General features: G+C 37.0%; 2 protein-coding genes across 3 annotated transcripts in view; both read right to left on the bottom strand.

Annotated features, from left to right (window-relative positions):
- The window catches only part of LOC131425889 (LIM domain transcription factor LMO4.2), a 54,938-nt gene extending 44,871 nt beyond the window's left edge, over window positions 1-10,067 (bottom strand). Inside the window, exon 1 of one of the 2 annotated variants that reach the window (XM_058588145.1) lies at window positions 8,810-10,067. The gene's annotated coding sequence lies outside the window, so the exon portion shown is untranslated. The remainder of the gene's footprint in view (window positions 1-8,809) is intronic. The other variant, XM_058588146.1, reaches the window with a different exon arrangement.
- An 11,488-nt stretch (window positions 10,068-21,555) lies between these two features.
- LOC131425321 (uncharacterized) lies at window positions 21,556-22,263 on the bottom strand. The gene is made up of 2 exons (XM_058587131.1): window positions 21,948-22,263; window positions 21,556-21,878 (listed from the first exon to the last, which is right to left on the bottom strand). The coding sequence occupies exons 1-2, from the start codon at window positions 22,171-22,173 to the stop codon at window positions 21,622-21,624; spliced, it is 483 nt and encodes a 160-aa protein (XP_058443114.1). The 5' UTR covers window positions 22,174-22,263; the 3' UTR covers window positions 21,556-21,621.
- Window positions 22,264-27,341: the final 5,078 nt, after the last annotated feature.

The following is a 27,341-nucleotide window of genomic DNA, read 5'->3' as shown; positions in this document are numbered from 1 at the left end:
ATTTTGTTTGAAAATTTTAAAACAGTTGCGGGTTTGTTATATATTTTCTCATGAATCAAATACTTTCAGCTAAAGCCTTCAATAGTAAATTCATCTCTGTTTATTTCCTCACCCCAACTTAAATTTTTATTTACAAATTAAGTACAATCCCATAACAACTTCCAATTATACCTATATTTAGCTCGCAATTTTTGATATGCTTCTATTCATTACGGCGTAAATGTTTCATTTTGAAACCATTTGAAGAGTTATCAAAAAAAAACCCTTGCATCTATTTTATTAGTAAAAAGAGACATTTGTTGACAGAAGTGCGTCAAAGTAGCTCAATGACAAACCATCAATTTTTACTGAAAATTGCCTGAAAACTGACGAATCTTTTCATTCTACCGATATTAAAAAGAACAGGAACATTTGATAAAAGAACTACTTTGAACGACTGCAGAAACAACATCTTAAATTTTACTTACAATTCAACTGATATTTTGTTTTATGTTGAACACATCTTTGTTTTCTATATTAAAAACGTGCAGAAAAGTGGTCAGATTTTGAACACAGTTCAGTCGAAGAGATTTCGATTTGTAATATTATTTCACCAACTGATTGGAAATATTTCTACGCATCGATTTGAATAGATAAAGCCTCTGTTACGCCATTTGCGAACGTGCTTCTCCCGTCAGTTGGTGGTGCCCCCATCGAGCAGTTGAAAGGTCACTGCGCCAATGGAACGAAGAGGAAGCAGGAACCGCTGTCAAACTGAAAAAGTTGAAAGTCACGGTGCAGTATCAGTACAGTACAGTGCAGTGAAGTACTCTTTACTCTTATTACTAGTGATTACATACTAAAAGTGAACTTTAAAACCTAGGTACGGAATCTAAAATCTTATTCTATTGAATTGTTATTTATATTACAAACTAATTACTGAACTGAATTACCTAACACTAAACCTAAACTATTCTAACCTATATAGCCTGAACACCTGCGTGTGAACAACAGTTGAACGAACCATAGTAAGAGAAGAAGAAAACTAAACGTAAGCTAAAATTTCTTATAAATATCTTTTCCTAACTGTTGAAATTCTGCAGGAAATTAAAATTTAAATACCTAAAACAAAAGGTGTTTTTATTCATGTTTCGGAAGCAGTTGTGTTGTCAGTAAGAACAACAGCCTCATATTTTCATGTATATATGAATGAAATTATTGCCAATAGCAAGCCGTGTCTTATTTTTTATACTAAATATCTAAAAAAATATGCTGAATTACCGGCTTCCCCTAACGGAGACGATAGTTTTGAAGGAGTAAGCGACTTATCATTTGGATAGCATCGCTCTGATTGGTCATTCAAAGCAATCTATATCTATAAATCTATCAATGTATAGTGGTTTTCAGCGGGGCATAGTATGCGACGGAATCGCTGCAGAATTGGCACATTGCCACAAAACTTAACTAATGGTAGCGACATCTGCCAATGAAAAATAGAACCAAGAAAAGGAGAAATCTTCCAGAAATTTGCAACGATTTTTTTCGTTTGTTCAATAGTACAAATAGATATCAGCTATAAAAGTAAGCTCGGAATAGAAGAAAATCGATTTCCAAGTGATTCCTACTACTTTTTTCTACACTGATTTACACTACGATTAAACATGAAAAATCTTCAGAAATGTGTGAAATTCGATAAGGTTAGGTTTCGGACCAACATTTTTTTAAACAGAATCCAGTGTAATGTTGATTTCTCGAGTACTAGAATGTCTGGCGATCGAGTACCATTTATTTTGGATACTTCTTTTGTTATTTCTGGACTTTTGAAAAATGGTATTGAACCATGTATAATGCTCCATTCTAAATAATCGTTAGTTTTCACACAATCAATTAATATTACCACCTCAAAGTAAAAAGATTTTCTTCCACTTCTATGGTGATTTTTCAAATAAACGTGTCCGTTTTTATAAGAAAACCTTAAAAAGGTGCAGTAATTAAAATTTTTCCTACCGATTTGATAGCTCTGACTGAAAGTATCATCTCTAAACAAGCAGCGCCTCTACATTTCATTTTAGCGCCATTGTGCCAATTCACGGTTAGTTTTTTCAGAAGGCCGTGTGATTATTGGCTTTCAAACGCAAAACTCAAACCAACTCCGCGTCTTCTATGTTTCACTTTATGGACTAAGAAAACGAGGATGTTAGCAAATTATCACATAGAGCAATAGAGGAATCGAAAATTAAATGCGGAGATAGTTACTAGCATAGTAATTTTTCCTTAAACAAACCTACGGAATGGGTAAAACTTTTGCATTCATTTAACTTGTGCATAAAAAGTAAAGCTCTAATTTCTTCAATACTTAACTACATTTAGATATTGATGCTAAATGAGATTATGTCATCAATTTTTGTAATCGAAATTAAAGATTTAAACAAATGGAACGGTGGAATAAACAGCCAGACCAATTATTTCAAAGTGGTGTCAACAAGTAAAGTCAATATTATCAATCTGTAGGTCATTTTGAAAGCAAAAAACTTTGACTTATTCTCAAGCGGAATATTAAAAATATTGGTTGAAATTCTAATTGATAGAAATCAATGTTTTTTTCCTGATTACAACAGAATATTCTCTGATTATTCGAATTTTAACTACAAATAAATAAAAATTCACTGAAGAATAAACATTCCTATGTATTTTGACAACTTCATTCAAAAAGATCATCGTTTGTACAACAGCACCATCTGCATGTCGAACTGTCGTTAGAAGGCCAATAAAGATTTTCTTGGATTTCACAGTTCTGTTTGAAAGTCGAAAATTTCGAGTATCATTTTATGCAAAAAGTTGAGTGATAAACGTGCAGGGTTGTTACGGTCGCGCGGATTTCGCGGTTTTCGCGGATTTCGCGATTTTCGCGGATTTCGCGCGGTTTTTGGTCAGATTTTGATGCGATGGCGCGGATTTCGCGCGAATTGCAAGTAACATTATTTCAGACTTGTGAGGTATTTGTTCGAGAATAAACGGTTTCTTACATATTTTTGAAGCTTGTGAGTTTTTCGAAACCCCAAAAAATTAAAGATGGGGAACGTTTCAGCAATCGAGCCAGCAGGTCAAACTGACCGAAATTGTGAATTTGATAAAACCAAATTTTACGAGGATGCGGCTCTAGAAAATATTTCCTTTAGTGGACAAAACTTCGATTTTATACTCTCCAATCTCGAGTGGTACATATCGCTATTTAAGCTAGGCTGTTACCAGGAATTACAAAAACATTTCGATATATGTACTTGCGTTGTCCCATTCTAAAGCGGAAATCGAAAGAAGCTTTTCGCACTCAAAGATATTGATGTCTGATGGAAGATATCGTCTCAGTGAAAACACATTCAATAATGCAAATAACTTTATTAATGGAATGCTATTTTTCGATAATATTATCACAAATTTTGTTTGTTATGAAAATCTCATTCTTAAAGCAAAATTTGCACGACAGGCGTACGAAGCGAAGTTGGACAAGATAAGAAGCGGAGAAGAAAAAGTTAAAACGTTCATCTAGTGCTGGACCCGACAGGATTCCATCCGTGGTGATAAGAAATTGTTCTAAAAGTTTGTTGGTTCCACCATCCAACATTTTCAATTGCTCTTTGCGTTCTGGATTTTTTTTTCTTCTGAAATATGGAAGAAATTCCATGTGTTCCGGTTTACAAAAGTTGACATGGTGTCTCTTCACACTTTTTGATATCTGAAATGGAAGGTTCTTAATTTCCAGAGCAAGAATTTCTATGGAAAAAGTATCAAAAAGTTCTTTACTAATTAAATATATAATTTACTGAGAGGTACCACGAGAACTGCATCAAAACCGTCGTCCGAACACGAGAAAAACAAACAAGCCTCAAGAGTTTTTCACTTTGATACTCGTTGATACCAAACATTTTAGAAAACTATGATTTCGAGTTATTTGTGGTTATTTAATGCTACTGAAAATTTTATCACAATTTGCTAATCATATGATATTTTCTATAGCATGAAGAAAAAAATGTTGTTGGGATTAGTACAACAAGAGATATTCATGATTAAGTTCTATCTATTCTTGTTCAGTGTAAATTTAGAAAAGGCCCCCCGTAGTAAAGTAAGTCGTATTCACGACAAAATAAGTAACAAGGGTATAGTATCTAACCATCGTGGAATTGCTGCTTTCTGCGCTGTATCGAAGTTGTTTGAAATTAATATAATTCTGAATTTAATTACACATAGTTGCTCTGGTTGCATATCTGAGACTCAGCATGGATTCATGCCAAAGCGTTCAACTTCCACAAATTTAGTAACCTAAATTTCCTTAATCATATGTTCTTTACAAGCACGTCTACAAGTAATTTTATAAACACCGATTTCTCTGCTGTGTTCGACAAAATCAATCATAACATAACGAACTACAAGTTGAATAGACTTGGATTAAATGGATCATATTTAAATTGGCTTCGATCATATCTAACTGGTCGTGAAATGATAGTGAAAATAAGAGACTGTACAACATCACCAGTTACTGTAACCTCTGGAGTTCCTCAAGGAAATCGCATTGGACCGTTTATATTTTTACTATATCTCAACGATCTAAATTTTTCGATCAAGTGTATGAAACTATCGTTCGTCGATGACCTTCAAATATTTCATATGATCAAATCTGTAGCTGACTCAGAGTACGTACAAGAACTTTTAGATAATTTAACTAATTGGTGTAAAATCAGCAAAATGGTTTCAAATACCTCAAAATGCTGCGTCATCTCTTTTAGTCGCAAAAAGTTTGTATTCAAGTTCGGCTATAATATTTCATAAACTGTCCTCGAACGCGCATCGTCTGTTAAGGACCTGGGTGTTCTTCTGAATTCCAAGTTAAATTTCAAAGAGCACATAGATTTTACTATTTTCAAAGCCATACTTCCATTTATCACGTAATGTTATCAGGAAATCGTTCCTCATGTTATTGTCTCATTAGATTTAGTTGCTGTAGAAGCACTAGATTTTAAGAAATGTATCATTTGGATGATTGTAATCTATTGATGTAAGAGATGACGAGGTTTTACGCCTGCCGGAGAGCAAGTTTGACAGAAACTAACTCCGGTGGGCGTTTCCATGCTCCAAATAAAAGAATAAAATATGAGGAGGAAAAGAACGACATTCAGAGTAAAATCCGACAACAGGAAAAGGCGCTGCCTTAGAAAACGAAAGCTAAACAGGAAGCGATAAATTGTATTGAAACTGTCATTAGAAAGATTAAATCAGATCATCATGATGTGGTCGAACTTAAAATTATTCTTTCCGAGAAGGACAAGCTTACCGAGCAAGAAGATGTCGAAGCAAATAATTGTCTTTGCTGAAATCTGTTTAACTTCTTTCAAAATCACAAAACTGTAAGCAATTTAATTTTCACTGTTAGTTCTGCGGTAAGCATTACCTGCACAAAAATAGTGGTGTAAACGCTTCGCTGAAATATCGCGCGTTTTAGTTTTCAACTTCGCGCGGATTTCGCGCGTTTTTTTTTTCGACTTCGCGCGGATTTCGCGCGTTTTAATTTTGAAATTTTTCGTAACAACCCTGAACGTGGAAACCGCTTAGTAATTAACAGAAGAGAAAGTAAACAAAGAGAAACTGTCACTTACTCTTACGGCCTTCTGAAAAATCAACCAAGAAATAATGAGCATCAGAACCACAGGTACCAGGTTGCAGATTTACATGTAAATTTGCCGATTTCTTTTGTAAGCAGACATACTCGCCATAATTTAACACTTGCATCGGAGAATTTCTAGTATGCAGACGTGAAATTTTTACCTAGCATCTCTAACGGGAGTTGGACCGTTGTTTTAATGCCTTAGCTGTCTGTTGTACTGAAGTTTATAGTTCTTTTATATCAAGCATTAGAGCGAATAGAGAAATAAATCGTCTGGTGTATTAACGGGATTTAATTTAATTTTGAAAGTTTCTGGCTACCTAGTTTTTTTTTAATAAACACTAATTAATTACTTCGCGTCGAAAACAACATATTTTCTTGTTATATGAAGAAAACACTCAATTTTTGTAGGAAAGAAAACAACGAGCTGTAGTTCTTTTCCGAGAACGGTAGTTTTTCAGTTCAAAGTCGTGGGATCTTTCTTTTTGTTTTTTGAGCTCGCTCAACATTTTTTCAAGAACGGTACTAATAAGAAAGTTTCATCACAAGCCCTCAGTTCTACTTCAAGGGGCCTTTTTTTGCTCGCTTAAGCTTACAATAGTAAGTTCTCGTTTAGTCTTTGAACAAACAAACCAACTTTGAATAGATTAAACGAACGGCTCTGGAGAACTAGTTCTTTCAACAGAACTCTGCATCACTGAACGGTTCTTTTAAATGAACTGTTTTGCCCATCTCTAGTGGGAATGATTACATGCTCTGACTGGCTTGCTTTGATCAAATGTAATTTTCTCACATTAGCTTGTTGACTTCAATAAGTCTCTAAATAAGTATAATTAAAAATAACTCTTGAATGCTCAAAATTAGTTTCCAATTTTTATTGCAGTGACATGTTTTATAGGGAAAATATTATTAACGCTTCGAATCAAATGTGTCAACTGAGAAAGCCATAGTGCGAACTCGAATCGCTGCATAACGCATTCCCAAGCGAAACCAAACGCTATAAAAATAGTTTCACACCATCAAAACTTGAATACAAGTTTAGTATAAAGTGATTAAATATCCAAATCACGTACACTTGAGCAAGCACTATATATAAATATGATTGCATACATTTCGGTTGCTGATATAATTTCTACGTATAAAAAAAACAAACACAAATAATGGTCAACAGTGTATTTTTTTTTTGTTCGCGTGTCCGGTGGTTTTAGAACTTTCACACAAAAACTGAAAGGTTTGCGTTGTGATCAGTGTTGCCATTATTCCAGATTTATCTGGCAAATGCCATATTTTTCTCGCTTCGACAGACACTCTAACTAACCAGATCTTATTTCAGATTTTACAGATTTCACCAGGTTTTGTCAGATCTCACCAGATCTTTACGCTTTTGGCTTCTGAACGATAGGTGGTGAGACCTCTTTTTTTGCTTACTGAAAATGAAGTCCGGTCAAAATTTCCTTGTGCATAATTAGATACAGACAAATCCAGATAAATTTTTGATAAAATAACATGGCAACTCTGGTTGTGACGCTCATACAAATCGGTATACAATTATCGATAATTGAGTGTTCTGACAACTGATTGAACTGTTTAATATATATTATCAGTCATTAAAATTTTTGGTAGCCTAGTTTCACATCAATAGCTCGAGAAAAAAAAATTAAATGATTTTTCAATAATTGAGCTGCTAAAATTAGTAATCCTATTACGAAACAATGTAGAGAAAAAAATTCAGATCAAAACCGAATCAACCGCACACAGTGTACATGCGCGGTGCTTCGTGTAATAGAGCTGTTTTAAAATACTTTCCACGATATTTAAGTAAAAGGGTCTAGTTGTCGTTTAAAATTTTATAGACAGATATTCTGCATAGCAAAATTAACAGTTTCTCGAGATTATAAACATTTACTCGAATCATCAGTGATGGACAGACGTAAAACATTCCAAACAGTATTTTTTTAACATTAATGTAGACAAGCATAAGGGTATGGTTAGGATGCTCAAAATAGTGCTACATCGAAATAGCACCGAAAAAAAGAACTTTGCTTCACTTATACTAAAAACGAAATTTATCGAAAACTGAGGATAAATCCCTCAAAAACATAAAATCGACGAAAACGGAAAATTTGTTAGAATTCAAATTGAGTACATCAGAATCACATTTGTCCAAGGGTTACAATGAATCTGGTTTCATTGGTTTATAGATATTTAGAGTTTTGTTGGTCACACAGAAACCGTTTGATGCAAAACACACATATTTATTTCCATTTTCTTTTCGTTTCGTCTTCGACTCATCAGTGCATTAGCAGTTCAAGTTGAACTGCCATTAGCACTTTACAGATCACTGAATGGTCAATGACGAAAATTCAAAGCAATGCACAATCAGTCACTGATAATTGACGAATAAACCATCCGAAAGCAAATTTCTCATCAAATGCAATTTTCTTAAACTTAGGTTACTTAGGTAGAGAAAAATTTGTACCATCTTAGCTGCTCGAGTGAAGCTATTAGAGGCCCAAACCTAAAGAAAACAATTATTTATAGTTTTTCACGAGTATTGCCTATATTCCAGAATCTAACAGGTCCTATTTGTCGAGCTATTTTAACCCTAAAACGCTCATCGACGTAAACGCTTTCGTAGGTGGGTATATTTGTACCCCAGAATTGAAATCTTAGAATGTACTGTTTCATTCTAAAGCCTTTTGGAAAAAATGCTTCTATAATAATATTTGAGTTTGATCAATTTTACTGAAAACTATTGAAGTTTTGATGAAACAAGTCTCTAAAAAACAAAAAAAATCCCTTTTTACCTGTGCTACAAATCTGTCACAAAGATTTTTTTTTAATTTTTACAAGACTCAGCCATCGCCAGTAAATACGACTGTGCCTGAAATCGGGTAGTGTTTAAGGCAAAAGACACAATACATTCGTAGTCGGGGTACTACATTCCGTCACCAAAAACTACCCTAAGTCTAAGCAATCGATCCTTCAAGGTTCGAACATATGACATGCCACTTACATGACCAAAAGCTTGATGCTCTGAACCATCGGCCCAGACGGAAATCAAGTCAAACACAGTCGGAAGCAAGCGACCGGTGTCCAGAAATAACTTCCGAACCCAAAACAACAACAACAAAAAAACCGATCACGCAAATAATCGAAGAACAAATCACTTACGGATAACTGACTGTCGGCAACTATCTTGCTGCTGTAGTACTGGTAGTGGTAGTTGCTGCTGGGGGGCTGCCGCGTAACGTAGGCCGGTCGGCCGAAGCCGAAGTTGCGAAATTCCTTCCGCGTGGTGCCGAAGGGAGGAAATGGCAGGAGCAGAAGCTACCGACCGTGGGATTCGCGCGGTGCTTCCAAACCAACCGGCGTAAACCGAAGAATGTCTTGCCGCGTTGCTCGACTTGCCTGCCTCGTCCGGTTTCGTGATGCGGTGCTCGAATTACCCGGCGTTCCTTCGCCGGCTGAGAAATGTTTGCTCGCGTCGACTTCAAGCTTCTCAAATTTCCTTCTTCGGTCGCATAGGTTTTCGCACACGGTGCAGTTGTGTGCAAAATGCGCTGGTAGTTTTTTTTGTTTGTTTGTTTTTTTCTGTTTTTTTTACTGCACTACTCCCTTCCCACTTGGTGCTGTTTTCTAATTAAAATAACTCACGAATGTTGAGGTTTTTTTTACTCTCGCTTTCTTAGCGAATCCGACACTCTAAACACTAATAAATTTTATCACTATGTTTTTTGCCTGGAAGTGACACTTGAGGCATTCCCGGCTCAACTCGGCTCCAGTGGACGGAGGCTGCCGTCTTCGTGCACTGTGTGTGAAGTGTCGTTTATCTCGGCGTGACTTAAATATTTGAACAATTATAAGATGCTTCGTTTATGATGATGATGACGACGATGATGACTTCCCTCTCCCGGACGCGTTCGTGTTGTCATTCACGAAAAAAAAAACAGCAGAACACTCACTGACACAGCGAAGCGCGCGCGTCTTTCAATCCTCTCGGACCGCGTGGTTATCGCGAACCTAATTAAAAATAAGAAAACAATCTCCCCGCTTCTGCGCTAGGCTCTTGGCGGCTTCACTCCTCACTGTGAAGCTATAAATTCTGTTCAGTTATAATTGTGCCCGACGATAAATGATAATTAATTAAACGAACACTCACGTTTGTTTACACTTAGCGCTTTGCTTCAGCAGACACTGAGCAGCACAGAAAGAAAAAAAACAGTAATCAAAACACCACCTGTTTTCAATCGAATCTAAGCATGCGACCACCAGTAGGGGCACTTCCCGGGTCAATTTTAGCTGTGGGCGCTTAGGTTACTGGAATGACTGAAAATATTCGGCTTCCGTTTGGCGCGACGTTCCAACATCAACTGCCGAGACTGACAAGCGACTGACTGACTGACTGACCAAACGGGAGCGGCGTGTTATCGCACTTCACACACCGGCTTGCTCTGCATTGCAATCCCGGCTAGCAGTAATCAGCCAGGCAGGCAGGCAGGGGGTGCATCTTACGAAGCTCTCTCGCAGCAGTTAACCCCTTTGTCAGAACGGAGACAGCATCGAAGTACATAAGGGAGAGTCTCTCTCTCACTCTCACTGGCTGCTGTTGTGGTGTTACTTTTCGAGAGCGAGAGCATGTGTTCTGTGTACATATTTACCTACCGTTTGCTAGTGGTCCAACCAGAAAACCACGGATTGCTTTTCCACACTTTTCGCTCTCGCTGTCGACTCTTCTTCGGAGCGACTTCCTTGGGGGTGGTGGTGGCGGTTGTGATGAGTGAACGATGATTCGTGGGTGGGAAAAGGACCAACAGAGCGTTCGCTCTCTCGGTGCCGATGATGTTTACGACAAGAAGGTGGGACAAATCGCGCTCGATGACACGTGACTCTCGACTAGATGAAACAGCTTCGGGTCCGGGTGTTGGCGAAGCATGCAGGACCAAGGGAAGGCACTTACTACGTACACATATCCATCTACCGGTTGCTCTGGTGGTGGCCACTTACTCGAGGGAGTCAGCTACTGGTGCTAGCTACTACTCGAGAGATGATTACACAACAATCCGAAAATCGGTTGATGAGCGTGGGAAACTGGATCATTGATCCGGTGACGGCACACTTTCATTACTGACTGATCGATTGATTGACTGACTGACATTACAATCCTATTTTCTTTAAATAGCATCTGGAAAACCTTCCCCTTTTGTATTCCATAAGCATTAGAAAAATGTTGGAAAACCTCAATTTAGGTTCATTTTAGGGCGTTTAATCCGGACAAATTAAATTCATTAAATAGTCATTAGACATCTAATTACAGTCACTTAATTAGACTGCATGAAAAAAACTACAAGCTTTTGAGTTTACTCCAGCCATTAAGGTCTAAGCAGAATTATCTGCAACCGATTTAGCTGATTTTGTTAAAGATTTTCACTTTTTTCTATTATTGTAGCGTGTTGTTTATATTGAGAGAGTTCTCAAGTTAGATGGATTTGCCTCTCTCGGTACAACATTTACTCCATTCGCGTTATAACATTCCAATACATCTTTGACGTAGTGACAAGATGCCAAATCAAGCCAGAATAGCGAGGGAGCGTCATGGCTGCGTAGGAATGGTAACAAACTCTTCTGTAGGTAATCTTTACGGTATATTTCATTGTTTACCGCTCTGATAGTAAGGAAGCTTTGACTTGCTCAACCACAGCTGTATATTGCCTGCCAAACCAAATAATTTGTCGTGAAAACGACGTACTTTACTATAGGACGTCTTTTCTAAATTTACCCTGTGCAAGAATGGGTAGAACTTAATCGTGGATATCTCTTTTTTTTTGTTTCGAGTATAGAGGTTTTAACCTTAATATCATTCGCCTCTTCGAGCCAGAAAAATTTTGTGACCCTATGTGCGGGATTGGGAATCGAACCCAGGCGGGCTGCGTAAAAGGCATCGACTTACGCATCACACTATACCTGTCCCCTGTGGATATATGTTATTGTGTTTAAGACGGAAATATAATCTGTTTTCCATTCCATCGGAAATATGTTCAGCAATCTATGACTAAATTTTCAGCAGTATGAGATATCCAGGAATAACTCAAAGTTGACGTTTTTTAAAATCTTTGGTAGGAACGAGCATTAAGGTGAAATTCTGTGTCAAACTAAGGCGCGTAAAATTACAAACACATGGATTGACATGAATCATCGCACAAAGTGTATCGTGCAAACCCGACACATAGAAATACGGAATATTTTCAGTGATAGAGTACTGTGGGCTTATGATACGTTTTGTTCGCTAGTAACATAGACAGATGGTTATAAACCATGCGGATTTTTAATTGACTAATATGAGAGAGACATATTTGTGCATGTTGTTGAAGATAGTAAATTTAGTCATTCAATTCTTAATAAAAAAATTCTCTTATATATGATTTTTTCGCCTATAGCAAAATGGTTCATACTTTGTCATTGGTTATTGTTAGTAAACGGCCTATTAATTTCGGCAATCCTATTTCCCGATTTCGGATTCCAGAGGCACCAAAAATAATGTTCAAATTCGCTAAAATGAAGCTCAGTCCGTTTTCTCAGAGATGATTTGAGCGATTTTTTCGAACTTAGGTTCAAGTCTTATGGTGGGAAAAACTTTTTTCAATTACGTTCAAAACTTTTCCAACGTGTAGATCATAATTGTTGCTTGCCATACGAACCAACTTCGGCTATTCCGGTTTTCGGAAGTATTGGAAATAGTGGCCAAAAACTGTAGAAACGATCTCTCTCAATTTTTCATCAAGATGGCCAAATCTATTTTCACAAACTTTTAGGTTCAAAGATTTTTTTTATACCTGAATTTGTTGTGGGTACTAATTCCGGTTGCGTAACTACAGAGTAAACAGGATTTGTAGATTTGGCTAGATAACGTCCGAAAAAACTTTCCTGTTTCTATTCATTTAACAGTTTTTATAGAATTCCACAGTAATATTTATGATGTTATCATTACACCACTAGGTGTAATAAAACAGGTTTTTTTAGTCGACTTCCTTTGATATGCATTCGTCAATTCCGCATACAAAAAATTAAACTTGAGACGAGGTAGATGTGATTGAAATACGGGTATGTTTGGTAGTGGGAAAGTAATGTTTTTGACAATAACATTTTTCATAATTAGTATATATGAAGGGCAATAACTTGTACGGGGCGGATAGTGAAAATAACTAATAAAAGTTTCTTACAGTGAAGAAACTACTGAAATTCTAACGACATGGTGTTCTGAATGTACTCCACTTCAATCGCAAAAATTGGTTGGAAATCAGCACCGTGGAAAAACCAGCATATGAAATGATTGTAAATTGTAATATTTGAAAACTTCGAGTATGTTCGCGAAATTTTCGAGATAACTTTTTGTGTGAAAAATAAGATCATTAATTTTTCTCGGAGATGACTTAACTGATTTCTACAAACATAGACTCATACGAATAGTCCTATGCTCCCATATAAAGTTTCTTAATTCCGTTCTTGTTTCGGAACTACAGGATGATGTATGTAATGATGTCACTCATTTTGCTAGTAGATGGTTAAACCGATTTCGTCCATCTAACATTCAAATAAAAGGTCTTAAGAGCAAATTCAGCAGCTTCAAGATTCATATGGGTGGTCTATAATATAACTGAAACTGAAACAAACGTATCCCCAGAAAGCCGTTTTAGTTTTATTTATTCGAACAGTTCTACTGTCAAATTTAAAACTGGTATACGCTGCCGTTCTATTTTTTCTATATTTGAAACACTGATAAAACGCTGCTGGGGCTGCCAGTTTATTTTGTTATAATTTCTAGATTTAAATTTCAAAACTGACATAAATTATGCATCTAGAACTAGAACACTCCTGAATATGCCCTAAGGTCCCATAAAAACTGTTTGTTTTTAATCAGATTTGACCTTCGGTTCAGGAGATACAGCGTGATTAGTGTAAAAATTCCACATAGATTTATCAGGTTTTTAGGGTTCACATCGGATTTTTAGAGTCGACAATTAAATAAACTTTTTTCAGTTTTACCGGTAATCGGTTTTCGATCCCGGAAGGTACACACAAATTTTATGTGGAACGCACTACGATTTCTCTAAGATGGCTACAATGATTTGCAAAAATTACGAATTCAATGAAATGGTTAACAATCCATCCAAAAAATCTTCAAAGTTGGGCTCAAAACTATTTCAATTTATTCGTCATACTAATTGATGGACATACGAACTATTTAAAGAGGAACACACTTCTACAGCTCATGGAATACTTAATCCATTGTCACACGTTTAGATTGAAAGGAATAAACTTAACGTTTCATACAATTTCTATCTACAATTTGTCTTCCAAGCCCAAGCTCATTTAAAACAACGGTCATTAAAATAATTTCTTGAAAACTAAACACAACAAAGAATATTCACGCGAAAAACATATGCTGATTGATAAAAAACCTTTTGTAATCCACCTAGATGCCTTTCTCATATTACTTATATTTTCAAAAATATTTCCAGAAGATTTTGTGAAGAATTTTTTTTTCAATCTTGAATAAAATAAGAAAATTTCTTTGGGTGTAAACTAATATAACCTTTTCAAATTATAAACAGTTATGTCAAGTTGATAAGAAATTTTCTTTATTTTGCATCGTCGCACTAAATGATTAAACACTATTTACCCTATGGTCCTGGAACCGGAAATCGGATCCGGATGAAATTAAACAGCAACTTATGAGACTGTAGGAACTTTTATTTGAGCCTGTTTGTGGAAATCGATCAAATCATCTCTGTAAAAATTGAGTGAGTCTCATTTCAAACTTTTTGACCACTACTTCTGCTACTTCTGGAACCAGGAACCTAGAACCAGTAAAGCCAAAATCGGTTCGTTTAGTAAGTAACTAATATAGCCTACGAATTGAGTCAGTTTTAAGCCAAATATAGAAGAATTTTACCCTTCGTCGCTCTAGATGACGGTGTGACATTCAATAGCAACCTACAGGACTACGATATTTTTTTTATGATTGACATTATTTGTGTCGAATTATATAGAACATATTGTTTCTATATGAGAAAGGCAATAAGTGCACTTTTATTGAAAAGCATCGTTATCATGATCTTGTAATAACACGAACCAGTAGGTACAAATTGAATAAAAGGATTAGAAATTTACATATTTTTCACCTGAAAAATATAAATTTTAGTGTGGCAACCCTGCACGGTATACGAAATTGAACAAAGCACACTGTGAATGGATCAAAGCCACACGTACCGTCGCGTACCAGTTTTGCATCGTCATTTTTTTTTCGATTATAGAGGTTTTAACATTGTTGTCATTCACCTCTTCGGGCTAGAAAAGTTTTCTGGCCCTATGTGCGGGGTTGAAAATCGAACCCAGCTGGGCAGCGTGAAAAGCATCGACTTACCCATAACGCTATACCCGTTCCCCTGCATCGTCATTTTGAATTTGAATGTTTTGACACTCATCGCCCTATAATTTCGGAACCAGAAGTCGGATCAGGATGAAATTGCACAGTATGTTTAAAGAGCTTTAATTTGAATCATGAATCGTGAAAAACGGCTTAACCGTTGCTGAGAAATCGATGGGAGTTCCGTTTTTGGAGATTTTTTTCACTGTTATCGGTGCTTTCGGAAGCGGAAACCGGGAACTAGTAGTTTCAAAGTAGTTTTATAAATTCACTAACTAATAAGATCAGTCAACTAGATCAATTTAGCAGTAAGTTTTATAAAAATGTGCAGCTCGTTTCGCCATCGCTTGTGAAAAATACTCATGAAATCGAAAATTTTCACTAATCGCACTGTAATACCGGAACCGGAAATCGGATCTGGATCAACTTTTCGGGGTTTTTGTAGAGAATTTTAAGAGCTTTTATTTGCTTCTTAGTTTGTGAAAATCGGTTAAGAAATTTCCGAGAAAATTGATTGCATATTTTTTCATAAATTTTCACATATTTCCTTGTAATATTCCCTCCGGGCCTCGGTTCAAAAGTCGGTTTTCACAGTGTTCGCATAACCTTTCTATATGAGAAAAGCAAAACAGATATCATCTCACTAATAGGTGGATTAAGCACGTTTTTTTTTTCAAGCAGGAAACTGTAAATTGTAGCAAAATTGATTCTTCGGCTACGTTGCTATAAATAATCAGCGAAAGATGGTTTAAAGTATTTTAGCCAGAAATTTAGATCATTTGTATAGGAAAAAAATACAGATGGTCCCAGATGAGTGCCTTGAAGTACTCCAGAGCAAACGGCGAAAAGTGTCTACGCGCAGTCTCGAAATTCAACGAACATTTCACATCCATTTTTATTTAATTTTATTTTGTCTTTCTGTATATTCTTTTGATTTGCAGTATGGATTGGTCCATCATCCTCCGTGTTCTCCAGACCTGACCCCCAGCGACTGTTATCTATTTCCAAACCTGAAAAGATTCCTCCAGGAAAAGAAATTTTCTTCGAATGCTGAGATCATTGTAGAAACGGAAGTCTATTTTGAAGGTCTTGACAAATCTTTTGTTTTAAAGGGTATCAAAATGTTGGAGGACCGATGGGTCAAATGTACCGCTCTAGATGGAGATTATACTGAAAAATAAATAAGTTTTGCGAGGTTTTTGTTTGTAACGCCCGGGACTTCTCATTCCATGTAGTAAATCTACGATTTTACTAACTTGTGCCATTGATATCATAGTCATGTTCTCAATTCTCAACCACATCATCATCATCATTCACACGCTTTTCCGGAAGCTAAACGTGATTGACTCTTCAATCAGAAGCTTTCCTCGTTCGCGACGTGAACCCTTCTGACGACACCCGCCTCAAATCCCGTTTCCTATTCACTATCACCCGACCGCATCAAGTTAATTTCTGGGATAATCTGCTTCTAATAGCGCACTCATCCACCAGCAGGCAGGTCTAGCAAACTAGGCTTTTTTCCCGACGTTATTTTTTCCTGCTGATGATGCGCTTCCCGTGTCAGTTCCTTCGGAAAGCCGAATGTGCGCGACGCCGTGGCAGCATTCGACAATAAAAATCCAACTGATAGCGATCTGCTCGTGCAAAACGGACTCCCGAAAGCGGACGCGTGTTCATTTTTAATGCAATAAATTGAAATTTTTCGTCAGCATAAAACTAGCAAAGTTTGGCCTCGTATCAAGATCAGAAGAAGCCACACGCGCCTGTCGGCAGTGAATACCGAACCGTACGTGGGATCACAGAACAAGCAGACATGAAATGCGATAGAGTGCGTCATCAGCCGAACATTCTTTCGACAATAATCAAAACCACTGTCTGAATGCTCTGTGCGGTCGGAGAGTCGAACGGGAAATTAGCACCACGCGCGGCCTGCAAAAGTGACAAAAATTGAAACCGTGCAGTGTATTCTGCATTGGAGTATAGAAATTATAAATTACACTTCTTTCCGAGTGAGCAGAAGGAAACCCTGGAATGGGGAAGGGAACTGAAGCTAACCTCAAATCAGCGAGGGTTGTCCACAATGAAATATAATTAAACCCATATTTATATAGGGGTTAGAGTTCTTTCCTGCGTAGCGGATCTCGGTGCTTGCACAGAACAGGGATATCCGTAACAACAAAGGAAAGCGTTTCGTCGAAATCAGAGCGTCTCAACTGTTTTTTTTTATTATTTAATCAAGCGATTACATCGCGACCTAATACCGGGCGTACAGCAAGATCCCGTACAGTTGTGCTTGCTATAGGGATCATGACGAGGAACAATAGAACATTTGAAATCCCGTTGATTGGTGCCGAATAGATGTTTTGAACAAGCTCGACTGACTGCCAGCGTCTTTTCTCGCTCAATGGTCGTTTTAATTAAGGTCTAAATTAGTGAATCGTACCCATCCAGTCCCGCCCGGCGAGAACGTGTACAAGTGGGTATCTGCGGCTGGTTTTTCCTACGGGATCATTAGCGATACGATGTCTCTGATTTCAAGGCCTACTGTTATTTTTACAACCGATTTCGGCGGTGTGTAGAGGATGTACAATTCAATGTGATGTAATGAATGTGAGGGTTCATATCAAAGGATATTTGAATATATTGTGGTACTCATCCACAGGTTTTTCCAATGATGTCAGTTTTCCGGTCATATTTTATATTTTTTAAGGATGATATTTATTGAAAACGTTAAATTACTTGTGTTTGTTTATTACTTATACGCCATATATATATTTTTTGAAAACCACCACCTTTAAAACATTCGTTATTATGTCATTGGGTTTGTCACCATTAAAATACTAGGAGGGATCAAAATTAGTCTTGTTGGAAATGAAATTTAAATTTTATTTTATGTATTCTCATTGTGGATCGATATATTCATTCCCGTGATTTGTAATCGCAAGTAATCTTCATCAAAATTTCACGGAAAGTTAGTAGAAAACTCCTCAGCGACACCGATGATCTCCTTGTGTGCGCTGATCTTTTGTGATTTAGCAACAGATAATAGTCCGAGTGAGTCGAATCTGTTGAATAAGGTGAATGAAGACACAATTGAAAACATAAATCGTTGATTTTAGCCATGCTTGCGAGGCTTTTGAGAGGCTTTTGCTAGGTAGCGCTTTGTATTTATTGTGTTTCTGGAGTAACGGTCAATTGTCAACATCAACTTAGAAAAAAAAATTTCAAACTACTTACACTTAACGGACTCACTCTTCGCCTGTTTTCAAAATCGAATTTTTCAACCTGAAAATTCACGTAGACTGCTCGACGTTCCGTCAATTTAAGTCAGATATGGCAGATATTTTCATAGAAAATCTGTATTTACCTTATGATAAAAAAAGAACCGGAAGTTTATTAAAAAACGCAAAATTTCAATTTTTAATAAATTTTTTTATTATCGCCTTCAAAGTACTCTCCTCCTGCGGCAATACATGCATGCCAACGCTTGATCCAATTTTCCATACAAGTTTTATAAGCCGCCGAAGGTATGGCCTTTAGTTCACGCAGCGAATTCTCTTTTATGGTCTCTATGGTCTCAAAACGCGTTCCCCGCAATGGAAATTTGAGTCTGGGGAAGAGGAAAAAGTCACACGGAGCCATATCTGGACAGTACGATGCTTGGTTGAGTTTTTGGCCAAAAACTGCGACACAACCAAAGCTGTTTTTTGAATGAAAATCAGCTTTTTTGGCATCAGCCGAGAAGCGACGCGTTTCAAACCCAAAACATCAGTTAAAATGTGTTCGGCTGATCCATAAGAGATGCCCAACAACACAGCAATCTCTCTAATCGGTACAGAACGATTTTGCAACACGATTTGCTTCGCCGATTCAATGTTTTCTTCAGTAACAGATGTTGTTGGGCGGCCAGGGATCTCATCATGATCCAAGCTTGTACGACCACCTTTGAAGCGTTTATACCACTCGTATGGCTGTGTTTTTCCTAGACACGATTCACCAAAGGCTTTTTCTAACATTTTCAACGTTTCGTAACACTTAAATCCATTTGCAACACACAATTTGATGCACGCACGTTGTTCTAAATTTTCATCCATTATAAAAATCGTCACACGAAAATTTTTCAACTTCTTTGTATAGACGCCAAACAAAAACTAATCGTACGATATGCGTCAAAATTTGCCAGAATGTGTATAAAAGTGTTGCCAACGTTGAGAGAAAAAAAGTTTACCGATGGGACAAGCGCGGGAATTTTAAAATGAAAATTCCGGTTCTTTTTTTATCATAAGGTATACAGTAATAAAATAAAATTTATACAATGAAAAGATGTTATTCCAACAGATTTGGGTTATAGAATAATAGATTCAATGAGCATTCATTCTTCATATTTTCACAAGTCATTGCGGCGCTCACAAGAATATTCAACGACGAAATATAATAGTTTTTTTATCAACAGCAATTAGATTGTAATATGCAACGTCAAGTCAGGTCATACAACTCCCAGTCTGACAATAAAGTTTCTCGCACAAAAGATTTCTATTTTAATTCGTTATTTGTCCGTTGGTTAAGGAAGTCTGTATAAAATCTGTACTCTATATTAAATCTGTAGGCGCATGTCAAAATCTGTACAATACAGATAAATCTGTATAAATGGCGTTAAACCAATTAAAAATCAGTTCCATTACGTGTTATAGATTTTCACAAACAGTTTCATGATTTTTTCAACTATTTTCTTGGCATTATGTTATTTTCTATTGCATATGTCTATAATAATTAGCACGATGCGGCTCGTAAAAAATCACTGGGTACACTATCCCACTTGTACGCGGCGGCCAGATTTCCTCCCAGACGGTCTAACAGCCATTTTGCCGGCATTCTGCCAGAATTCCGATAAGAGTCCTGACAACAATGCAACAACCATCATTTTGTTTAGTATGTACATGCGGAATTGACGAATATCAACAATCAAAGTGAAAACGAACAAAAAAAGAAGGAAGAGCGAAATAAGCAAAACAAGTACGGCGAGAGAATGATGCAAGCCAGGATTCTGCCGGTTGCCAGCAGCCGAAATGCAGCCAGGATTCTGCCGGTTGCCAGAATTCCTCATCACCGCACACCCTCTGAAAATAGCCATAGCAACACATGAACGCATGGATTGGCCAATAGTAAGGTTTCTATGCCCGGTGAAAAATGAACGGCGGCCTTAGTGACAAATTTGTGGCCAATGTAAGAGCGATTCACACGTATACCACGGCGACTATTGCCGGCATGGAACGGTTACGGAACAACAACATTCATTGTAAGCAATTCATATGAAGAAACAACGTCAAGTTGACGGAACATTTTAATGTCCGGTAGGTGAGTAATATCCGCCTAAAAAAATATTGAACTAATCTTGATGACGACCGAAGTTGATGATTCGTCTGAATCGTGTTTAATGCTGCTGTTTTCTGATGAGAACAAATCAATCTCATTTGCAATTGAGGTTGTGAATGAGCTGCCAGAAAGGCGGGAGGTACAAAATCGGTATAAATACCGATAAATCGGTATATCTGGTAACGTTGAGCTACCCGCCTGTAAAAAATTCTAGCAGGAGCCAGGCAAGATTCCGGCTGTTGTCAAAATGTTGCAGGTAGAAGTGCGTCATTCTCTGCCGCATGTGCCTTACAAATTCGCCCTAAGATCCATTTAAATAGTAAACTTAGTTGTAGGGGAAGATGTTCGGTTGCCGGCACCCCACCGTAACTTTTGACAGAAAGCAGATAGCGTCATTTGGACAAATATCATGTGTGTGTAATAGCAGTACGTTCTTTATGTGCTTTATGACAAGCAAACAGAGCTTGTCCTTTTTCTGCGCTAAAAACAAATTTCAATTGCGTGAAAATCAACACAAAATTTATGACATTTTTTTATAGTATCATGAATTGAATTGAAAAGTATCAATCGAAAAGGTGAGTGGATTGAATATTCATGAGGTGAACTCGATCTATTTCGTGATTTAATACCGGATGCTATCAAAATTTTCGCAATCAAAGTTTTTTTCGTCATTTTCAAAATGTCTACCGATGTCGGTTACCGGCACCCCATTTTTTTCGAAAAATCGCGAAAAATTGTCAATGCTATGCAGAGATGCCAAGCCTGCAAATTTGTCTGTAAATTATCAAATTTCGTAGTTAACTTGCAAAACTTTTTTCGTCTGAAGACTTGTTACAGACTTTTGAAACTTCGTTTGTTTGCCGAAATTCGTCAGAATTTACAGATTTTTGAAAAATGGCGCGATCTCTTCGTTTTTGCTAGCTAAACTTATTGTATTATCTGGCATCTCTGGTGATATGCAATACGTGGACAACTTGACGACTTCGATACATCCGTCATATAAGTAGAAGCTTTGGTTCTCTGGTTCTGTTAGCCATGGCGACTTCAAACAAATTGTCCAAGATTAAGCAGTTAAAAGCACGAGCATGGGTTTGGAAGCCTCTAAATACTAAAAACGCAATTTATAATGTTTCAATAGTCATAACGTTTATTGTTTGTTTTCAACTCACCAGCTGGGTTACTTGGACTACAAAAGTCCGTACACCTGTAGGGAATAATTGAACAAATAGGTGCTGTAAGCCTCTACGTTAATTTGAAAGAAACGTTGGCCGATACCACCGGCTACAAGGACAGCTTTTCCCACGTTCGTTGATTGAACTACAGTGATTTGTACATAAGTTACCACAGCACCTACTCCCGATCTGGGATACGTCAGTTTGAGTACAACATCATGCGGACTCGGCCAGGTCATGTTATATCCATCGACAGCAACTAAATTGTCTCCTATTTAAAGGTTCGTAGTTTATTTGAATACTCTGAATACATTCACAATACTCTGGCTTCTTATCTTACCTGCTATTCTAGTTCCCAAATAGTAGACCTTAGTTGCCTTGACACTTTCGTCGTCATCCAGAACAATGGTATTTCCACGCTGATCATTTACTTCAAAGACAACAATGTTCTTGACAGCGGATATGTGCGCTTCGATTTCTTTTGATTTAGTTGTCACTTTCGGTGGTTGAGCCCGAATGGCTATAAACGGAAGCCCTACAACTAGCAGTACGATGAACCACTTCATTTTATGCAAGAATTTAATCAAATTTCACTGTCGATCACAACCGTTTTGCATACTCTGGGAGACACTACGGCTGCCGACATCCGCTGTGTCACTGATATGATACTCATATAGAATATAATAATCGTCGGTATAATGACAAAGAGAACCATTTCAATAAAAAAAAACAAAAGAACCTTGTGATAATATTCAATGAATCGTTCAATCAGAGCCAGAGATGTAGCAATTCGTTTCGTTCTGATGCCACTTTGCCCGATCTGCTTTAACACCAACTAATATATTTGTTTACTAAAAACGGGGATTTTTTGTTTGCGCGATGATGTAATGAATTCAATCGCGCGCATTGAGTTTAATCTTGTTAACGTGAAGTATGACGTAGTGTTTCAAAATTTCTCTTGTGAATGAATGGTTATAACCTACAGTACTTGAATATATTATACTGTAATGAAGACAACATCATAATTTTCAGTAAATGCGCTTAGAAGTATTCTTAGCAAATCGAGATTTAATTTTTAGAAGCTTCAGAAACGGACGAACTATGCAAGGTTTTTTGCAAATTTATAGCCTTTGGTCCGGCAACAAATATCACATCATCATTAGGGGTATAAGGGTAGGACAATGGAAAAAATGAAAAAGTTTATTTTCCCGCTCCACCACACTTTTCATGTTCCTTTTAAGTCCCATGAGAGCTATGCAAAATTTTAGCCCGATCGGTAGAACTATTTTTTTGTACCCGAGGTTCAAAGTTTTTTATGTGATTTTCTATGAAGAAACTGACTTTTTACAACAAAAAATCGGCAGAAGATAACCCTATAGACTCGAAAAATCAGTGTAAGTGTTATGTTCGTAGGAAGTTTTACGAGGAAGAAAACCTTAGAAGACCGCATTTGTAGAAAAAGTTATTGAAGGAAAACCGACTGAAGATCCGAATAGCGGCTCATTCCTCAATATATCCTGCTGTAAAATCTGGCACCACTGCTTCTGTAAAATCTGGTAAAAGAATGTCAGTCGAAACGAGAAAAATCTGGAATTTGCCAGATAAATCTGGCATAATGGCAACGCTAGTCGCAATATGATTTCTCGGTTAATTTTGCAAAAGGCCGTATGAGCAAGTGACAGTTTCTCTTTCTTCACTTTCTCCTTCGATTATTGTAACGTAATTATAGAGTTTTTCTTGGATTTTACAATTCTGTGTGAAATTCGGTTGAGTGAGAAACGTGAAAACCGCTTGGTGAAGAATGAAAAAGAATGTAAACAAAGAGAAACTGTCACTTGCTACTACGGCCTTTAGAAAAATCAACCGAGCTTTTTTTACCTTTATGTACGATTCAGACAGTCCGCCTTCTTCCGTCACCGTCACCGGAACGTCAGCTTCCGTCAAAATTAGTTTAATACTTTCTTTACCGGAACGTTCACACGTTCCGTCCGTCAAGACGTTCCGTGACGGTAACGTTACATGTGCTATGACGTCATGTAACTGTGGCCAGCATCATTCTGCAAAAATCGAAACAATGAAAAAGAATGGCTAACAAAAAATTGGATATTACAAACTACTTGTTCATTCAGTACCCTTTACCGCACTTCTCCGCAAATTATCGATAGACATACTCTGAGCGCTCTGATTGCCCACCAAATGCCCCAGATGTTAGCTACGATAGCACTTGCTTGAGCACCTTATGTACGATTCAGACGATCCGTCTCCTTCCGTCACCGAAACGTCAGCCTCCGTCAATCATATCGATAGTCCCGCGACAAAAGGGCCTAACTGCAAATGAGAGCCTCTCTTTGTTTACTTTCTCTTTTGTTTATTACGGAGCCATTTTTGCAAATTCTATAAAGTTTCCAATATAAATCGAAAGATTGTAATTTTACCTTGAAAGTTTTGCGAAGAGTAAAGCGTCAAATATAAAATCAGTTCGGTAAATCGTGAAAGAAGAAGTAAACAAAAAGAAGCTGTCATTTGCAGTTCGGCCGTTTTGTCGTGGGACGGTCGATATTATTAGAGTGCTGAAATATTCACCCACAGAAAACTTACCGTCAAGAATCAGTATTATCTATTTTTCGAACAGTGGTAATGTATTTTCACCACTATGTTTTCTCTATAAATTTCGAAATTTTCACATATTAACTTGCGAAAATAATGTTATTTGATAGATCTGTATTTTTACTGAATGTATAGTTATAGCTACTAAAATTCTTTCTTACTTTTTATCAATTTACTGAAACTTGTTGAAACTTGGTAAAACTTGTGCTGAGTTCGACGAAAGAAAAGGCATTTCAGAGTTTACATGGCGTGTCAGTAACTTTTACATAGGATTTTCAGATATTCGGTAATTTTTTGACAGCAAACCTTTGGGTAAATGTTACGTATCGTTCTGTAAAAATAATATTTTACAGATCGTAAGCGCAAAAATAATTACCGAATACCAAAAGAGAAATTTTGTGTGCTTGTCTCACCACAAGTCAGAGCCGTTGAAGAATATTGGTTTTGAAAAATTTTCGAATGCAGGCCAACATTGCAATTACTGTCCGCATTGGCTTGGCTGTCATATGGCTGGCTAATGGCTGGCAGCGGGCAAAATATGACTGGTCTTCATTTAGTGTAAAATACTGTTGTTTCAAATTGAGAGCGCCACCAAATGCTCCAAACAATAAATAATAAAATGAGAGAATGTTTTTTTAGAATGATAGTGTGCTCGTATTAATACAAAAGCTATGTGCATTTGATACAAGTAGAAAAAGCTTTCAAAATAAAAGGTAACTTCGAAAATTCGCATTAAAAAACTGAAGAATCGTAGAAAAAACCATATAACTTAGAAAAATCACATGAAAAAACCGCAAAACAAAACGCAAACCGCATTCGAATAAAAAATCGCTTAACCTTGAAAGTTTACATAAAAAATCACAAAACTTTGAAGATTCGCATTTAAAAACCCGATAAATGAAAATTCGCATAACAAACATCATAACTTTGAAAGTTTGCATTAAAAAGCCGCAAAACTTAGAAGATTCGCGTAAAAAAAACACATAAATTTGAAAATTCGTATAAAAACCGCATAACTTTGAAAAGTTGCATTAAAAACTGCAAGGAATGGATGTTCCATTAAGCTAGGATAGTTTGTCCTGATCCTTTTCCTACGGAGAGAATTATCTCCTCCAAATAATGGTCAAACTGACAGTCGTTTTCAATGAGAGAATTGCACTTTTGCCTTGTAACAATAATGCTCCTTGGGTGGACCAAACAGAATTGAATTTGGTAAAGAATCCCAGTCAACTCGTTTAGAATTTTATTCGGAATTCAGTATGATTTTGATTCTTCTGGTCGTATTCCAAGGAGTGCTCATTTTGTCTCAACGACAAAATGTTTCCAATATTTACACTTATTGGCACGTAGTATGGCTCTTGTATTTAGTATTTAATACCATTTTTTTCGAAATTCTGAGTGCTTTCCCTTCCAGGTATTGGAAACGTTTTACCAGCATTTTGTTTCATCTGTTTAACATCTGAGATCTTTCTTTGCCCCACCAAGGAATGAGAAACCTTGTACCAGGAAATCGTTTTAGGTTCTTCCATCGAGTTTAGGGCACTGGTTCATATGGAACATTGACTGAATATGAAATGACAATTTGAATTATGATTTGGTTATGATCGCTACCATGCATTCCAGAAAATCACCCTTATTCTGAATAACGACAAATCTAATGCATTTGGATATCAAAATAATCCATTACTATTTATTAAACAATTGTAATGTGGAATACAGTTTTAATTGTGTTTACGTCAACCCGGTTATTTTTCTGACATAACTCAGTGTTTCTTGTGTTTTTGTCATTCATTTTGTGCCAAGCGGTTCATTAGTTGGTACTCAATCATCCTCAAAGAAAACATTCGAAATTACTCGAAAATGCCTCGGTGACTGAAATCCGATAATGATTTTTGTGCGACCCCGGAAGTGTTCAAAATAAAATTCCAACATGAAAAAGAAAACATAAATGTACAAGTGGCCGTAAATGTTTTAATAACACTCATCTTCATCATCACCCAGTCAGCGCTTTCTCTTTCTACTTTCCTACACACACGATGGAATCTGTGAAGTGAAGAGGATATCGTTGAGAGGAACCAGGAGGAGAGAGAAAATAATAAAAAAAACTCCATCTGCAGGATCTGCTATCATGACGTGTTGTTCTGTTATTATTTCAACACCACCAACAACCAGCAACAACGCCTGTCATCAAGTGTATAGATGGGTATGGGCAGGATTCTGTCTGACGTTGACGAGGATGATGATGATGACCGGGCCACTAAAAATGAAGGTTATGAATATATATGCGCTGTTTAATTGAATGTGAAAATAAATAAATAAAATATATCCTCGGGAAATGTTCGAGTGTAAAACGTTAGACAGCAAAAAATTAAGTTTCGGAAGGTTCCGCCATTCGTCAGAATGGTGGAGAGGTCATTGAGTTGGGTGACAACTTTTTGTCGATCCTCGTACGGAGGAAAATGAATAACCTCAGTAAGGTGATGGAAAATGAATGAAATTACCATAGAAACTCGAATGGTGCGTTCAACGCATCAATCTCAGCAAGTCACAGAAGATAACTGAAGTTTACACTTTGACATGTTGATTGTTTGTTTACATAAGGCGACTAGAATCGTAAAACGCTGGCGGTTTATTTCAATTTCAATTTGTGTCAGACTTGTTAAAAAAGATATGTGAAATTTGTCGTTAACCCATTAAACAGCAGTTCTTGTATGTAGTTTTAACAGTTTCATCGTCACCGAATTCCATACACTCACCATTGGCGAATTCGGAGGGCGAATTCGTGTGAGCATAAAAAAAGGATTTGCTTCCTCTTGCCCACTAGCAATCGGAAAGACACGAATGCTTGCTTCGGGGTGCGATTTATTGTCTAGCGGATTAAGTTTTATTAATTGATTTTTTATTTAAATCATGGGAACAGAAAGCAAAACCAACAGAGAGAGAAGATAGTAAACAAACCCCGAGACCGTTTTGTAGGTTAGATTCGAAAGGTGCGTATGCGTGACAGAACAAAGCGATGCTACAGGGCCAGCTCGTATGGGTATGACCCTCCGGTGGTATTCATAATTGCCAGCTGAATAGGGAGACGAAGGTTCACCAAAAAGTGGATGATTAAGTGCAGTACGTG

This window comes from Malaya genurostris, chromosome 1, assembly GCF_030247185.1.
Source record: "Malaya genurostris strain Urasoe2022 chromosome 1, Malgen_1.1, whole genome shotgun sequence".
NCBI classification, from domain to species: domain Eukaryota; kingdom Metazoa; phylum Arthropoda; class Insecta; order Diptera; family Culicidae; genus Malaya; species Malaya genurostris.
The sequence above is the reverse complement of the archived record's forward strand: the minus strand, read 5'-3'. Positions and strand labels throughout refer to the sequence as shown.